Source organism: Vanellus vanellus, assembly GCF_965231255.1.
Source record: "Vanellus vanellus genome assembly, chromosome: 1".
Lineage (NCBI taxonomy): Eukaryota > Metazoa > Chordata > Aves > Charadriiformes > Charadriidae > Vanellus > Vanellus vanellus.
Window position 1 is genome coordinate 39,186,455 of NC_138905.1, and position 18,152 is coordinate 39,204,606.

General features: G+C 44.6%; 1 protein-coding gene across 2 annotated transcripts in view; it reads right to left on the reverse strand.

Annotated features, from left to right (window-relative positions):
- Positions 1-10,931, reverse strand: part of GRIP1 (glutamate receptor interacting protein 1) — a gene marked incomplete at its 5' end in the record, with an annotated part of 345,717 nt that extends 334,786 nt beyond the window's left edge. For both annotated transcript variants that reach the window (XM_082498468.1, XM_082498476.1), the window contains one exon: positions 10,877-10,931. In XM_082498468.1, the coding sequence (XP_082354594.1) occupies positions 10,877-10,931 (55 nt within the window). The remainder of the gene's footprint in view (positions 1-10,876) is intronic.
- Positions 10,932-18,152: the final 7,221 nt, after the last annotated feature.

Sequence of the window (18,152 nt, forward strand, 5' to 3'; positions counted from 1 at the left end):
AACGAACAGGCCCATCTTGCTATTTTTTCTTCTTATGCCGAGTTCTTTCTTTGCACTTATAACAAAGAAATTAAATATGCCCAGTTACAAAAAGAGGTCAGAAAAAAAACTACTGCCAACCATGGTAAAAATCATAAAGAAGAAGGGAGTGATGGAAGAGGAATGAAATGTCAAAACTAGCCTGATGTGTACTACAAGCTGGGAAAGAAAAGTATTAAGACAAGTTTTTCAGATGACCTGGAACTCCGTAATTCAACTACAAGGCTGTTTCCTATATTTAAGCCACCTACCCGAGGAGGTCATCATAAAATTCTCAGAGGTTGTGTTTTTTAAAATTACCTCAATTACTTTACAAAAAAGAAACATATGTATAGGAACATGGCTTCAGGCACTACTTACCTACTACCCTGATCTTTGACAAAAGCAGAAAATAGAATATAGAGCCAGCAGCTGAGGCTTCTTCTTTTTCTTTGGTTTGAAAAATTTATATTTAATGACAGAGGGCAAGTCATCTGAAAATTAAGGCTCTTTTCATATTAAAGTGTTCCGAAAAGCAAGAATCAGTTCACACTAAATATTTAAACAAATAGCAGTGAACTCAACATCTAAAATGTGTCTAAGCAGAATGATGAACAAATACAAAATATAGTATTTATGTAAGATTCCTGATTTTTTTTTTTTTTTTTAAACAAAGACAGGTACCCATGCATGCCTCAATTGCTGGACATGTGAAAGCAACATCTTAGGTAGATAGGCAATTTCAAGAATTTTAGGGTTAGTACCTTCAAGACAGACATGGGAAATGAGAGACCATACAAAAAGTCTGAGTTAGTCATCATTTTTGTCAGCAGTTTTAACAACAAGAAAGATTGGGGATACTAAAGCCTTATAATATTCAAATCAAGATAACATGAAACTTAAGTTACAAGATGCGTTGTTCAATAAGCAAATACGTACATACAAAAAACACCAGCCATGCTTTATCACATCATGCTTGAGGTGAGGGTTGGGTTTTTTTTTCCCTACTAATAATGTTCCTGAATTAAGTTATTGACTCACAAGAGCTACAAGTATAAAGCTACTGAATTATCCTTATACATTATCCATTTCATTCTTTCTCTCCCCTCTCCGTATAGCCACCCACACCCCAGCTGAAAGCATTTAATCAACTGCTTCACTTTTGACATGCAAATCCTGCAAGTTTATCTGGCTCCTGCACATTTTGCAAACAGTCCTAGTAAGAGGTGAAGTCAAAAGCACCACAAATTATAATTTCAAAATACATTTCTGTAAGAGAGGAGATGCATTTCCTTGGTCCTACCAAATCATGACGTACATAGAACCTTTTAAAACACAGACTACTTAAAGCCTACCTCTTATATACTGTTTGTTTAGTTTGGGAAAGGTTAGTACTACCAAAAAAAAAAAAAAAGGGAGGGGGGGAGTCAAGTAGTTTACTGAAATATTCCTCACAAAGTGAGAATTTTTACCAAATAAATCAGGCATTTTGAAAAGGCTCAGGCTGAAGTCTTCTCACCGCATTTAAAAACATGGCAATATTTACAAACCCACCAGAAAACTTAAAAATACGAAAGAATAAAACTGGCAGATACACATGAAGGAGGCAACATATTTTTGGGTAATAGTTTTCCCTAACTTTTCAGAAGAGACCTTGGACTAAGAAATGGCCTCCACTAACAGCTACAAGGCCTCAGTAAATTTGCTGGCACAAGTGAATTAACCTCCATAATCCAGCAGAGCAACATCCATTTACCGGGCAGTGAATTTCACTCCCCAGAGTATTTTCTGTGCGACTACCACTCTACTTTCTGCCCAGCTGTTGTGTAAATAATCCATTCCTAACACAAAAACAACCCAAATACCTCACTGAAAATGCCACTGAAATTAAATTTTTGTCAGAGCAGTAAAATGGTGTGTTTATCCCACAACAGCCTCATCTCAGACGCAGGTCCCAACCCGGTCATGAGGAACGCGGGCACAAGTGAGGGCAAAATCCTGCCAGTTACCAAGGCTTTAAAGGGAATGCAGAGGATAGCAGGGAGCTTGATGCAACTCGCTTGCTGGAACCATCCTGGCTTTGCTTAGATGCCAAAAAAAACTTCTCGGGCGTGAGGCGGCACCTGTGAGCACCAGCTCATTGCAGACCGTTGGTGACCAGCAGCCGGCAATGATGGCGAAAGGCAGCAGGGGAAGCTCCTTTTTGCGACAGCAGTACAAAGGACGCGCTATCTGGTCCACAGAGACGAAAATCCAAGCAGAAAAGAATAATATAATCCAAATAGTCCACAGGTGCGTTACTCCTGTTTTAATAACAACTTTCAATAAGGCCTCCCCTCAGCAAACACCGTTGCTCTGAACCACCGGCAGTCACTACCCCAAGCACCCTGTGCGCCTTCATTCTTCCTGCCTGCGAAGAACACTTTTATCCCACAGGCATTTTTTACCACTACTAAAGGATTTGGCACAATGGTAGCCATTGCTATACACCCTCCAAAAAGTACCAGTTCTTCATTTGTTTGCCTGAAAAAATTGTTCTCGCGAATATTGTCCCACTGCAGACTGACAAAGAAGCGTTGGACTCTGGAACATCTCCATCGCAGGCAACTGTCGAAAAGCTGACATCAATTCTGTATCTTGCTAATTGACACCCATAGAAACAAAAAGCTCGAAACACGCGGAACCGTCTCAGGTCTGGCTCGGTTAAACGCATGCTGCAGTCACCGATAGGTTCGTCTTCATTTGGTTTGTTAAATATAAATCTCTTGGTTTTAATTCACTTTATATTGTGGGATAGAGAGATCATGTCTCACTGTACACTCACCTACCGTGAAACTGCTTCGGGAAGAAAGCGCTGCACTACCCAGTGTGGCTCACTAAACAAAAATAAGCGTTTTATGTATTGCCTGCCTTCTTAGGAAAGATAGTTACACGTTCTGGAAATACTTGACAATGTTCAAAATACTGTCTGCTAATAAGGAAATGTTCGTAATCAGTTATACAATATTCAATTAGCATCCCACAAAACGGTGGCATTAACAATTCAGTCTCATCCCACTGGTTATAAAAAAAAAAAAAAAAGAAAAGATGAGTAAGTTTCGTTGACAGTTATTTTTAAACTGCCATCATTATATTTCTATCTTTAACTATATTTCAGGCAATAAAATTACGTTATTTCTAGGGGGGGAAAAAAAAAAAAAAAAAAGAGTTAAACTTTAGTGAGACAACTGTGGAACTCCCTGAATGTCTGTGGGATCCCAGCATGTAAAGAAGATGTTAAACTATTAAAATATTCTCTGTAGCTTTCCCTGCACAGTAGCAGAATCTTCTTGGCAGTGATTTTCACTGATAACAAGAAATTAAAGATGGCACAAAAAAGATCGAGATTGTGTCAGTCACGCCTGTCTTTCTCAATTCCTGTGGTAATTTCCAAAGAGAGAAGACAACAAAATTCCATGTGAAACGCTTATTGATATCAAATCTGTCAGCTCCTGCTCACCTGTTTTTTCCTTCATATGTTGTCTTGAAAATATTTCAACAGTAAGCAAAGAACATCGCTTCTAACTTGTGATGCAGCATCAGTGAAAGCAGAATTAGCCCTGATAACGACTTTTTAAAAAAAAGTCAGATCATCAGCCTCGTTCAGAACCATAAAACCTGGCCACCCCGGACCACAGGACACACCAGAACAGTCTGTGCTTCCCAAGCACCCAGCACAGCCTGTGCCAGCGAGGAGAGGAAGGAAAGAAAAATCTGGAGGGTGATACAGTAATCGAGATTTCTTGTATCCAACATAAAAGTCACTATTTTACCCTGAATTTTACAAGGTGTCATGCTCCTCTTGCCAGACTGAATTGCTGAGCAGGTGATTGCCCTGTCCTTACCCAAACAGGATGCTGACACATCTCGTTAATCTGCTTTTGCCTAAGTCAGGATGGACGGTGCTTTTGACATTTCAACGTGCATAAATTCAAATGGCTTAGGAAGAACACTCGAATAACACAGAATATCACAGCCACAATCATAAGACCCCCTAACAGACAATTGCTGACTCAGTGCATCCTTATGATTTCATAAGCACCAGCGTGATTAAACAAGGCTTAGACATGAGCCACGTGGAGGAGAAGGTGTACCACATGGAGGAGAAGGTGTACCATCAAGCCTTGCCTACTGCAGCCATTTGAGTGCAACATGGTCTTGACAGCTCTTCACAGAGAACCTGAGCAGTGGCAGCTCAGGTAATTCTGAATCATACAAAAAACAACCCATAGTAGGGATATAGGTATGTGTTGAGATTCAAGAAAAGTTGTCTACGTCTAAATTACTGAAGGATCTATCACTGAAGCTTCTGTGTTTCAAGTTATGTCCCTTTCTAATGTTCCAGAGCACAGGAAACTGATCAAGAACTCGCGTTTAGAGCTTACACCCTTCACGGCTCCCAGATACCCAAAAAAGCAATTGTTCCTGTCAGTGCCAAACACTGTTAGTGCTTCAAATTCTACATGTTGCTGTTCTTTGAGGGATGCTAGAGCGTTTGCTGCCATATCAATAAGTCATCACTCATTGCTGGCAAGTCTAACTCCACTTTTGACAAACACTAGCAAAAACTTTTGTCTCTTCAAAAAAAAAAAAAAAAGAAAGAAAATTGTTTCTTTGCACCCAGTATCTCACATTTTCTTTCTATATGGGGAAAAAAACCTTGGTTATGACCCGGACACAGTAGATGATATCTCCCAGCAATCAGTGAGGACCACATCTTCATGAAGATTCTGCAACATTTATCAAATTCTTTTAATACTGCAGGTCATAAAATGCTGTTAACTTGGCTGCACAGACCACAAGAGATGCAGATGCTTTTTGCTTATTCGCCATTCCTTTCATGCTAAAAGGACACTAGGGAGCAATTGTTGCCTCCTTTCCATCCCTGTGTTAGAACCTTCCCAGTCCCGGCTGGTTTTAAGAGAAAGAATGAAAAAAAAAAACCTGACACAGCGCCTGTGTCCTTTGCATGCTGATGAAAACCAGCTCTAGAGTGTCATCTTATCCCACCTGGCAAATGGTCTTCACCAGCATTCAGTTTAGCAAATGGAGAAAGACCAACTGTCCAAGATGCAGTTCAGTCAGACTGAGGTAAAAAGAGGCAGAAGCCCTGACAAGGAAAAAATACACACCATTTGTAATTGGTACTTTGTTATTAATGTATCTTTTATTATTAGTGTTTTCCAATTTGAGATTTAGTTATATTTACAGATGCTACTGGAGGACCAGAAGGCAGCTAGTTAAGCCAGCTTCTTACATTATGTCAGGAGCTAAGATGCGATGACATTTCCTTCCATTTTTGTCCTTACCACTATTATTCATGACTTCTTCACCTCAAACGTAGGCAACTACAGTGTGCTTTGCATAGCATAATGGACCAAATGTCCTAATTGTTCACTCACTAAATATGTTTGGACTCTACGCTAAGCCTAGGGAATGCCTTCACTGGGGCAGAGATGGTCTCCCAAGCATCTCTCCAAATATTCGCCCTCAACACCCAGTCCTGATTCTTAGGGCTGCTGCTGTAAGCACAGCACACTCTCCTCACAAAAGGTTTTCCGAGAGCCGGTTTACGCTTTAACTTTTCAGGAGGCATGTGACACAAGTGAGAAAACAGGTAAAGACAGACAGAAAGCCTTGGTACAGGATTTCCAGTCCCAAACTTCCTTGACATCCCAAAGTTTACAAATCAGTCAGCTAAATACAAGCACGAGGTCTCCAGTTCTTACTTTCTTCAGTTTCCAAGGACCCACTTCAGCTCAAGAAGGAAGAGATTCCTCTTGCCTTATAAAGCCAGAGCTTAAACTGCAATGAACAGTCACCCTCAGCCTTCTGTGTTGAAAATACAAGCTAATTTTTTAACATGCACCTGGAAAGAACATGAAGCATATCCTCTGTTAAAGTGGCCTCATTTGATCAGATGAGAATTGCTAATCCACAATAACATGATTAAGTTCAATAATAGGCCCATACCTCTCCCTTATCTGAGAAACTGATACTCTTCCAGCTTGAGACGAGCAGACAAGCTCACACAGCAGTAACCTCAGGGATAGATGCTTGTTCTCAGAACATCTTCCATGAGAACATGCTAGTTGTGTATTTGAGGCAGGATTCACAAAGCACTTGCATTTATATTTTATCCTTAAGTCCTGGGTTTTAAAACATTTCCTAATGTTTCCTTGAAAATGCTTCCTAAAGGTCACCTAATGTCCCTTACTGTCAAGAACTAGGAAGATGGATGGAAGAGCAGAAAATAAAAATACAGTCCTTCCTTCTTCCGCTACCTAACTGGGCTACCGTGTTAAGCACAGAGGCAGAACAACTGTGGAAGGCATAGTATCTTTTTTAAAAAAAAAAAATAAATAAAAATCAACACCAAAGTATACTTCGATGCATTCTTAAAATTAATAACCACGTACATTAAGGGATCTCAAGCAGTCCCATAGTGAACATACAAGATATACAAATACTATTTTCTGTACTCCTGTCAAACTCGATCAGCTATAAAGTTGAAGCAGGAGTTCCATAAAATGCCTTCATTTAACTTGATTAGAAGGGATATTGAACAAAATTCATTCCAGAAACATGTTTCTTCTCAAAGTATTTGCTCAGATGTCACCTCAAAAAGTGGTTTATGTAGTTTATAACAAGATTTGATTTAGTAACTTAAGCAGAAAATTGGGGAGGGGAGAGGACGTGCCCTGAATGTTAACGACACTGGCTTACGCTGTCAAGTCTTCACAGGTCATTTTTGAAATGACAGGGTTTACTGCATGAGGTATACGCTATAGTCCTTTTACTTCACCCAGAGCACAATTCCTGGCCTCTGAAGGAGAGGACTCCTTGTGATAATCGTGGCGGTGGAAGCCTGGAGCGGCACAGGCACTGCAGAGCACTGCTCGACGGCTGAGCAGGCAGTAGAAACCCAGTAACAGTGCTGCAGGATGCACAAAAAAGAAGCCATCCACTTCGTATCTTAAATACGGTTCTAGTCTCTAAAAAACAGCACAACATGATTTTTTTTTCATTGACGTAAGTATTCCACATAGTTTCCGCAGTGAAGACATCTAAAAATACTTGTTGAAATACCACTGATTGCCACCCCTTGGAAGAGAATCTTCTCCACAACAAAACGCTCTCACAAATGCTAAACCCTGTGTGTGCTCTGATGCTTGAAACATTAACCCAGGTTATTCTCCTTCACTCTGGGTATCAATTATTGCCAAGGTGAGCCAACAGCATTGACCACGTCTCTGCTACTTCGACTCAGTAAGATCAGCCAATTTCCATTAGCAAAACTCTGGTTTTGTCAAGTTTTTGGATAACCTCCATTTCAGCACATGACTTGTAGGAACAACAAAGACGGGCTGAGGTAAGGACTTTTAGAGGTAGGCATTCAACATAGAAGGGGGGCTGTGAAGCGAGGAAGGGGCAAACAAGGATACTGATATACTAAAATAACTCCGCTTGGAGCAAACCCAGTGCGTCTCCACAAGGATATCACAGCTCGTGATATACTGACAGTTCCTCACTCAAAACAACGAAGCTCCACGAATAGGTTTGGGGTTTTTTGTTTTTTGGGATTTTTTTTTAGTTGAGCCCTCGCACCAGAAACATGCTGCTGTAGGAGCACCACTGTCCAGCTCCTGACATATGAGATGAACTGAGCACCAGCGGTGTTTGAAGTGCTCCCCAAAGCAACGCTGCATCGGTTTGGACGGATACAAGAGTATCGGTACCCAGCAAACCTTTTACGCTGCCTCAGGGGTGCAGTGAGATTTCCACACAGCCTCTCCAACAAATCCACCCACCTTTCAAGCCTCGCGTCTTAGTACACACAACTTCTTTCCGCAGCTGAGGACACAGCAACCTGATCAGCCCCATACAGGTGGAGGCACAGGACGCAGAGCTCCCGAGGAGACGCTGAAAGGAAACCTGTGAGCTTTGAGGGGGGAAAAAGTCTGGGGAAAGGTGGTCTGTACAAACCACCTGTGGCTCACCATAGGGAAATCTTTGCCTTCCCAGTTTTCCCAGCACCTGCAGCGACCTCTTCTTTTCCAGTTCAAACCTGCTGCTACAACTAGACTCGAAATTAAAGCCGCACAGTAACTGTTTATTGTGACAGTGAAGGGGTGTGCGGGCTGTGGATACAATAAAGCTGAGACAGAAGGGGAAAGCCAGCAGGAGGCACATGGACTAACCGGGATTATTTAGCTACTTACTAGTTTTCTGAGTTTTTGTTTGCTTTGTGGTTTTTTCTGGTTTGTTTATTTTGTTTGTTTGTTTTGTTTGGGTTTTTTTAAGTTTTTATAGTATGCTTTGGGATCATCCAAGCTTCAGCAACAAATTAACAGAGCGGTTTTGTGTTGTTACACTGCAAAATCTCTAGTAGCCAGTCCTGCTGGTGTTCATGGGCTTCAATAAAGACTAGCTCCTCTCACTAGAAGAAAGCAATAATTTAAGCAATCAGATTACAGGTACGTAAAATCAAAGAAAATACACACGCATCAAATGTTTCTTATATTCTATATGAGAATTATTATCCAATATACACGTGCATTTGGGATGGATAAATGGATATTTTATAACCTATACAGGAGCGTGCTTGTATATGTGACATAAATACAATTTATATTACTAAATATTTCACATTCAATATTACTCCATATCTAAATCATAGAAAATTACCAGCTACAATGTTAGTTTAAAATAACAGCATTTACCTTCGCCAAAGTCTTCTCATAGCACAATGTACGTAAAATGTGCTGCAGAGTAACTGAATGGAAATATTTTCTAGAAACAGCAGAGGGGGATGTTAGCACAACTGGCTTTGAACCAGAATTTAACTGTATCTGTAATTGCCTTTTAACTCAATGCCATACTAAACTCCTACATTAGCTAAAGATGCACCTTCATTTCATTACTGCACTGGCCATTTTTCTGGTTAGTTTGAAAGCTTTATTTCATCTATTCCTCATACTCAAGGACTATTAAATTCAACACTGATTAACTATTTTGACCATTTAATATTTTTCCAAGTCTGAAGCAGAAAAGTTCCAGTAACTGGAATCCTGCTAAATTACTATCTAAACTTGAGCAATATACAATGCAACATACTTTAAAAGGTAATCATTTACTTTAGGCGCATAAGAGCTTTTTTTATTTACGCAGTGGAAATACAATAAAGAAAAGCCTCAGTGATAAGACTATTAACATATAAATCTATCCAGCTTCATAACGAAGATGAAAGAGATTAACCAGAAAACAGGAATAAACAAGAACTGTTAACAAATCAGCATTCTAACTGGCATTAAACCCATCAGAGCAAAACCATTACCATTGTTTACTTCGAATAAAGACAAGCCTGCATGCTACAGCTCATGACACAACCTTTATGCAGAATGAAATGAGAAAACCTTTCCAGTTTCTGATGTAGCCAGATTAGACCCTTTCTAAAGTTTCCTCATCTGTAAAAGCGTCTGATATATTTTGACAACTGTCATCCATCCTATTTCTGCGATTCCTCAGCTACACAGATTCCTGACATAAAGAAATATGACCACAGATTTTAGCAATGACCGTATTTACTAAGAGGAAAGACTAAAAATCTAGCTTTTCACAGCTGAAATATCTGCTCCCATTTCAGCGACTACTTTTATGATGTCATACGTTTGCGATCAACTTCCCATTAGGGATAGGATTCACTAGTCAGAAGCACAACAGCAGTTCTGCACCAGACCCCTCCACCTCCAACACAAGGGTACAATATACTTCTTCCACAGAGCAAGCAAAACCTCCTCTTTTTTAACGCTCGGTGAATTTTTGTCCCTAGCAGTAGAGCTACCTATCCAATACGACGGCAACCAAACGTCCTACTTCAGGACTCCATACGCTACCATGGAATTAACGACCTGGGAATCAAAGATGTAAGACAACGGACCTACCTGAAAGCTCCCAAGTGTGCATAGTGCACTAGCCTTTTCCCTTTGACTCGCAGGCTGAGGACAGAGCAGTGACATGCCAACCTCCCATGACAGAGCCCCTCTCTGAACAAACGGCAAAGTTACCTCTTTATTAGAGCAAAGAGGCGATTTATTTTGAAAATCGACCAGAAGCTATCCGCCTCCCGACAGCACCGACCAGAAGCTATCCGCCTCCCGACAGCACCGACCCCACCGCCGGGGTTTGGGGACCCGAGGCCGCCCCGAGGCCGATGGCGGGACCGGCGGGGCAGCTCCCCCGCCCGCTGCCCGGCGCCAAACCGCGATCGCTGCCGCTTCGCAGCGCCCGTTCGCGGCTCCGCCGTGCCGCTGCCCCCCCGGGGCGGGACGGGACGGCTCCAGCCGCGACTCCCGCCACCACGAGTGGCGGCCCGGGGGCTGAACTCCACGCAGGGAAGTTTCGCGAAGTCACTTCGGAGCGCCCCCGCCCCCCCTCCCTGCCCTTCCGCGGCTCACACACCCCCACGGCTTTAGGAGCCCGGCCCGGGGGAAACGCGGGCGGCGGCACCGCGGAGAAAAGTTAGTTGCCGTCGGCGCGGAGGCGGCGTGGCCCGGCCCGGTGTGTCCCCCCCAAACCCCGGCCCGACCCGGCCTGGCCTCCCGCCGCCGCCGTCCCCCGCGCCCCCCGCTCCTGCCGCGGCGGCGGAGCAAGATGGAAGGCGCGGGGCCGCCCTCCCGCCCCTCGCCCCCCGCGGGGCGGCTGCCGCCCTGCCGCCGGGGTGGTTTGTGGGGGGGACGAGGAGGGAAGCGCGGCAGCCCCCCGCCCTCCCTCCTTCCCTCCCTCGGGGCGGCCGCCGCCGCCGGTGCTCCGCGCTCACCTCGCTCCGGCTCGGCTTGCAGGCAGATGGGGATGTTCTTCTTCCAGCCCGGCATGGCTCCGCGCTCAGCGCTGCTGCTGCTGCTGCTGCTGCTGCGGCGGCGGCGGCGGGAGGGGGCGGCTCATGGCAGGGCGAGGCGGCGGCGACCCGCGCTCAGGGGGAGGAAAGTCGGCGGCTCCGGCGGGCAGCGGCGGAGGGGCGGCGGCCGCGCGGTGGGAGGGAGGGAGGGAGGGAGGGAGGGAGGGAGGGAGGCCGGGGGAGGGGAGGCGGCGGAGCTCCGCCAGCTTGGGGGACGGCAGGGTGGGAGGGAGGACGAAGGGCGGGCTCGCCCCGGTTCAGCCGGGGACAGACAGGGTGGTGGGCGGGGGGATGGCGGGCGGGGGGAGGTGGCGGAGGGGCGCCCGGCCCCGGCCCTTCCCGCCGCCGGCAGGTGGGAGCGCCCGAGCCGCCGGCCGCACAATGGAGGGCCCGAGGGCGGCCTCCCCCCCGCCCCCCGCTCCGGCACGGCGGGGCCAGGTGGGGCGGGACGGGGCGGGGCGGGGCGGGGCGGAGCGGGGGCTGCCGCCGCTCGGCCGCCAGGTGCGGTGCGGTCGCAGGCGGCGGGCGGAGAAGGGGGCGGCCGTGACACGCGTGTTAACGGCGGAGGGGGCCTGAGATGCGCCCCCAGGGGTGGCCGTCTCCTCACTTGTTGAAGGATGCGAGTTACGTCTCCGTCCGGGCGGCCGAAGCGGGGGGGGTGGGGTACGGTTTGCGACGGGCCACCATCCCGCCCCCGGCCCCTCGCCTCGGCCGGCGGCTCCTGCCCTCGGGGATGCGGCGTGGAAACGGGGTCGTCCCCATCCCCCTGTTCCTCTTGCAGATGGGCGAGTTTGGCCGCGCCCGCCTGGGCGAACCCGAGCAATAAGAGTTAAAATAGCAGGCAAGCTGCCAAGGAACGGCACTGACAGCCCCTTGATCAAATCAACCAGAATTTGCACCATAAAGAGTCCGGGACCCGGCTGTGACACGTCGGATTTCTGTCATTATTACAGCCAATTCCTTACGACCTTTTTTGACCAAAAGACCTCGAATCCCACCACTAAAATTGCTCCTGACACAGTCGTGTTCTAACAGGAGACTAATGCTGCAGCGATTAAATATTCCTTTTATTTTTTACAGAAAAGGAAAAAAAACAAAACCACCACTGAAATTCAAAGTGGCAGGTTTTAATGTTATTTAAAAATAATGATAATAATATAAGTAAAGCTTTTTTTTTTTTTTCTGAAACATTTCTGGGGGTGGACTATATGAGCTTCATCCTGCCTAGCAATTATGTTGTGATCATTTTTGTATTGACTCTCATTTCCTCATATTTATAGAAATTATGTAATTCTACATGGTCAAACAACTACACGTGTACCCTTCATTCAGATGAAGATTTGAAGGGTTTCCTGGATTTAATTTCGCTGTAAACATAATGACAGTTTCCTGACACAGCATTTTTCTGTGTTGACTTTGTGCCAGCACGTAAAGCAAAATGTGTGTCTTGATACTCGTGAAAACCCTTTGATTAAAATCCCGTTGATGAGAGCTGCAGCTACTGGCTTTTCCTTGATTGCACGTGGGCCCTGGTCCCGTCATTGGTGATGGATCTCACGCGTGGCAGGGTCACTGAGCAGTACCAGTGTGATCCAAACAAGGAGTTAAGTATATCCCGGATTTCTGCTGAATTAAGAGTATACCATAAGGAGCTGCTTTTGCTGGGAACTGTCTTGCTGCCTGCAAGAGGACGGGTGATACCTGATCTAGAACAAAATCCAACAGCGTGGCAATAACAAAACAAAAACATTTTACCAAGTTGGAAGTGTCAGTCTGGGTTTATGTCAGGTTTGAATTGTGTGACCACTGATATTTTTGTTTCATCATTGGGGGCAACTAAATTTGAATTTCCTGCATCTTTGAGCCACAGTCTTGTGTCTTTTCTTCAAGAAGAGACATGTTTATGCTAATATTCTCCTTCCTTTCATAGTCCTTTTACTTAAATAATGTTGGGAGGGGGAGTTAATTGCTATTTCTAAAGAAAAATGTGAGTGTGCATGTGAATTTCTAAGCACTATAAAATAAAGATCTCCAGCCAGATTCTTTGCTGGCAGGGCAAAGCTTCCAGAAGGTGCCTTTGGGGTGTGCAAGGCAGAGCAACCACACTGCCCGAGGCAGCTTCAGAGGAAAGGGAGAGGGACAAGACTCTGCGGCTGCTCAGCCCAGCAGGCACCGGCACCAGGAGCAGGTGCTGAAAACTGTCCCAAGAGCTGCTGGAGAATACACAGCCTGGAAACGGGTTTCAAGGCAATAAAGCGGTTTAGAAGCCATATAGCTACTTTTAAAAAATTACTTTGGCGCTTACTCTCCTAACCTCTGCCATTGCTTAAAAGAAACTTGGGCTTTAAAGTGCTATGGAATGAAATAAAACTTCAGATGATTGTGTGTTATCCATGTCCTAAATCTTACCTACTACCTCTGATGTCCAGCTTTTACTCTTAGTCTTTCCATTATGAATGAAAAAAATACAAGCATTGAGCCTTAACATTGTAGTTCTGATCCTCCAGCCGATTTTTTGCCAGCGCTGGAGTTCTGCAAAATTGCAGGTCAGAGGAATAAAGTAGTAGATTGCCCTACTCTTCAGTCCACAATAAGCCATTTTCTAGCTATTTTTTTTTATAGTGCCATCACTTTGAATGTGAGTAAAATTCCTTAGGACTGAACGTGGGATTTTTCAGGGTCCTGCAGGAGTCATAAAATCCCAGCTGCTGGTTTGGATTTGCTCCAGAAATGTATTTCAAAATGAGGGATAACTCCTATTTTTTCTAAATATCGCTGGCTTCTCAGGAATAACTATGCTACATATTAAATAGCTGACAATATTTGCATCGATGAGTGGAATATGTATGCTCTCTGTCTTATGCAAGACTTTACAAATAAATCCTTTTAGGCAATGACACTCTGTAATTCCCCATTTCTGTGCTACAGGATAAGCTTGCATGGGCGCCTGGCTCAAGTTAATTTAATTGCATTCTCTTACTCAGATGAGCTGTTTTACACCAAACAACTGCTTCTGCGTATCCCAATGCTAGTAATGGAAGAAAGCGGTCATCTGATTTAGATGTGCATTTTGTCATGAATATATCACACCAACAGCATATAAACTTCCTGCCAGTTCTCTTCTGTCTACAGCTTTTTCCCCCAGAGAATTTTAAATTAATTGAATCTTGGTTTTCAAGGAGGCACCCTTTCTTCTTACAGCATGGAGGTCATCTGAAGCATGTATAATAACACCCTAGAACTAATCAAAAGCAAAAGAAGTCTAATATTCCCACGGAAAGATTTTATTCTGTGAGCGTTCTAAAGAAGAGATTCGGTTTTTTATTTCCTCTTCTTATGTATTCCCTAAAGCTAGGTAGGAGGAGTATGCAGATGGTGCAGCTGAGGATTCGGTTCTGGAGGACTGGAATGTTTCTCAGTAACTGCAGATTTGCGCCAACAATTACCTCTAAGTTACCTCTAAGAGATGCCTCAGCTTTCTGATCTTTAAACTCTGTTGTTTTTTTTTTTTCTCAGTGACTGACACTATCCATGCTCACATACTTGTTTGTGATTAAAAAGAGCTTTAGAAAGTGGCAAGGTGAGTGTCATCTCCTGCAAATAAGAATCCAAAATGACCTATTAAAATAACTTTGAAAATAGTAAGATATTGCAACTTCTACAGGTTTCTGGTCATTCAAGCCCTGGAAACTTCCATGTCATTCTGAATAGGTGGAAAATGCTTGAGCCTCCCACGTTGTTCTTGTTGGCTCTGCAGTATTTGCCTGTCCCGTCTGGGAGGAAGGAAGGGTAAGTTCTGATCATTGTAGATGGACCAGCCACCAATGCGTGTTTAAGACTGAGGTATTCCCACTAAGGGTTACATAAATGTGTATGAGTCACATTAAATTGTGATGTGATTTCATTAAAAAAGTGATACCAATCTTGCCAGAACTGAGCACCGGGCAGACCAGAGATGCACTCTCTATACAGCATTATCTTCCCTGCACACTGCTCTTTTATTTTCTCTTTCTTTATTTTCCTTTTATTAAAAAGGTGCCTTATCTTCAAAGCTATTTGTCACATTGCTGAACATCAGATCAAAAAGTTCATAGATGAGACGTAAGGAGCATACCGACAATTGATTATTTTTGTTTAGCTGCATTTTAGCACTTTTCTTAACAAACGTTAAGAAAAAATAGTGGGACATCCTGCCGCACAGCGGTAGCCATTTGTCATCAGCCTCACTGGGGAGCATCCTCCTTAGGACAGTGCAGGAGACAGGGTCCCTTTGGCTTGCTGTGTTTGTGGCCCCATGAATCTCTCACGCTGGCACAGCGGCAGACTTCAGCAGCAGAGGAGGAGGTGTGAGCCTGCCTGTGGAAATGGGCCCTGCAGGAAGTTCAGACTCAGGTTACCTGGTCTGTCAGTCCCAAACAGGTTTAGGAATCAGATAAAACACAAACACAATTAGTTTGGGACAAGTTGGCAGCAATTCCCTGTATGCTCAGTATCAGAAAGGTAGGTACCCAAGTGATTATAGATAAGCACTTTGTGGGTGCAGCCTTCCAAATAAGCAAAAGGGAAGGTGGGAGTTGAATGGGCTGTGCTTGTGGGTTTAGGAACCTGCATTCTACCTGTCACCTGTGTCATGTGTCTGTGTGCCTCTGGATTTAGCCATCTAATGTTTTGAGGCAGCAGGAAGATTTTCTCCATTTTCCTTAAGAAAGCAAGACTTTTAAGGTTTTATCTCAGAAACTTGAACTACAGCAAACAAGCTTACAGTTAGCAGAGGATGATCCGTAGAGTCTTGGTCACGCCAGCATCCTTGTGCCAGACGTACAAACCCCATCAGACGGCAGACTGCCTGGGGCTACTTAACTTGCCTTTTCCCATTTCTCTAACCTACCCCCAAAACAAAGAGACACCGTGTCCTCCTATGCCGAGGCTTCAAGCTATGAACGGATATAGGTACCCAAGTTCAGAATTTTGCTTTTCATGTGCTGCTAAAATACAATACTCTAATTAGCGCTTATAGCTGTTTTGTTTGCCCAAAAATGAGTTTTGTAAATCAGTTGCAAAGGGCTACGCAATTAACAACGTAATGAAAAAAGCAAATTATGCAAATATTAAATAGTCTGACTTATTGCTGCCTTTTTGTGCTGATATTGAAGTATAAATAAAATTAAAGCATTAACTAGAAAGAGACTTAAAAAATTGGAATTACTAAAACTTTCATCACTGTAAAAGGTGTTTCTATAAGTAAGCAGCTAAAACAGACATAAGGAAAAACACTCAAAAGCATCTGAAGTACCTAATGATTTCTGATGTAACTTAAGCCCCTAACCAATATATCTACATGCCAATGTGCCTAAATCACCAACAATACTAAAATTCCATAAATGGCCACACATACTGACACCTACAGGCATTCCTACCTCTGGCAATGAGGATGTAGCTTATGTTGTGTTGTAAGCTCTGGCCCTGCCAACCTGCTATGCATTTAACCTTTTCCATATGTCCTGTTCCAGGAAAAACAACCAATCACACAGTAGCTGTGGTTGGAAGGTACCTCTGGAGATGACCTAGTCCAACCCCACCTCGCTCAAAGCAGCAGGGTCAACCACAGCAGGTTGCTCAGGACCATGCCTTGTTGGGCTTTGAGTATCTTCAAGGATGGAGACTCCACAGCCTGTCGAGGCAACCTGTGCTGGTGTTCCACCACCCTCACAGTAAAAAAGATTATTCTTACACTTAAACTGAATTTCCTGTATTTCAATTTGTGTCCATTGTCTCTTGGCATTTGACTGGATACCACTGAGAAGAGTTTGGTTCTGTCCTCTTTACTCCTGGCAGTCAGGTACTCATACACATGGATGAGACTACCCTCTGACCCTTCTCCAGGCTAAAAAGCTCCAGCTTGGTCACCCTCATCCTCCCTGTGTCAGGTGCTCCGAGTCCACAATCATCTTTGTGGCCTTTTGTTGGACCTGCTCCAGTATGTCCATGTTTCTTATGCACTGGGCAGCCCAGGACTGGACCCAGCACTCCAGGTGTGTCTCACCAGGGCTGAGCAGAGGGGAAGGATCACCTCCCTTGACCTGCTGGCAGTGCTCCGCCTGATGTAGGCCAGGAGGCTGTTGGTCTTCTTTGCCACAAGGGCACATTGCTGGCTCACGGTCAACTTGGTGTCCCCAAGGACTCCCAGGTCCTTTGCTACCAAGCCACTTTCCAGCTGGTCAGCACCTAGCGTATACTGGTACATGGGGTTACTCCTCCCCACATGCAGAACCTTGCTTTTCCCTGTGCTGAGCTTCCGGAGATTCCTGTTTGCCTATTTCTCCAGTCTGTTGAGGTCCCTCTGAATGGAGCACAACCATCTGGTGTATCCGCCACTCCTCCCAGGTTTGTGTCATCAGCAAACATGCTGAAGGTGCATTCTGTCCCATCATCCAGGTCCTTAAAGATGTTAAACAATGTTAGTTCCAGTATCAAACCCTGATGTACATTATTAGTGACTGGCCTCCAACTGGACTTGGTGGATCTGATCAGAACTCTCTTGTACAGCCCAGCTCAGGTGCACCAAACTGTATGATACCCATCACTCAGAGCTCCGTGGCCTGCCTGGAGGAAGGCACCAGAATTCTACTTCATTTCTGTGGTCAGCATAGGAAGGCTTTCATTTTAAGGCACAGTTCTCAACACAGTCAAGCTGAGTTTTACAGGGAGGAGATAAAGCTTGCAGCAGAAAAGGAATGCAGTTTTGGGCACAAGCCAGGGAGTTAAAAGCTCAGGATCAGCCTGCAGGAAAGAACGGACAGTGAGGCACCTTGGGATGAGGCTGGCTTGAGGAAAAGACTTAAGAAGACCTGGATCTGGAGGAATCAAATCCAGACTCTGGTAACTGCCATCCATTGTATTTATTGAAGCAGGCATTACAGGGAATTATTTCTGATTTCATTGTGACCAATGAGATTGTTATTGTCAAGGATACTGCATGTAGTGAAATGGGATTTTGCTTCAGTTTTGGGGACAAGTCACATATTTCCTCTCTCTGTCCCTTGGTCTTCCGTGATGCAGGGCACATTCCATGGAGGGACAAGGAAAATGAGAGAGAGAGACCAGGCGTTAAGTGACAATCTTTCTTTAAAAAGATATAAATTACAGGTAACCTGAGTGGTAGGCTTCACAAAGCTGATTTTTCTTGGGATGCTTGTTC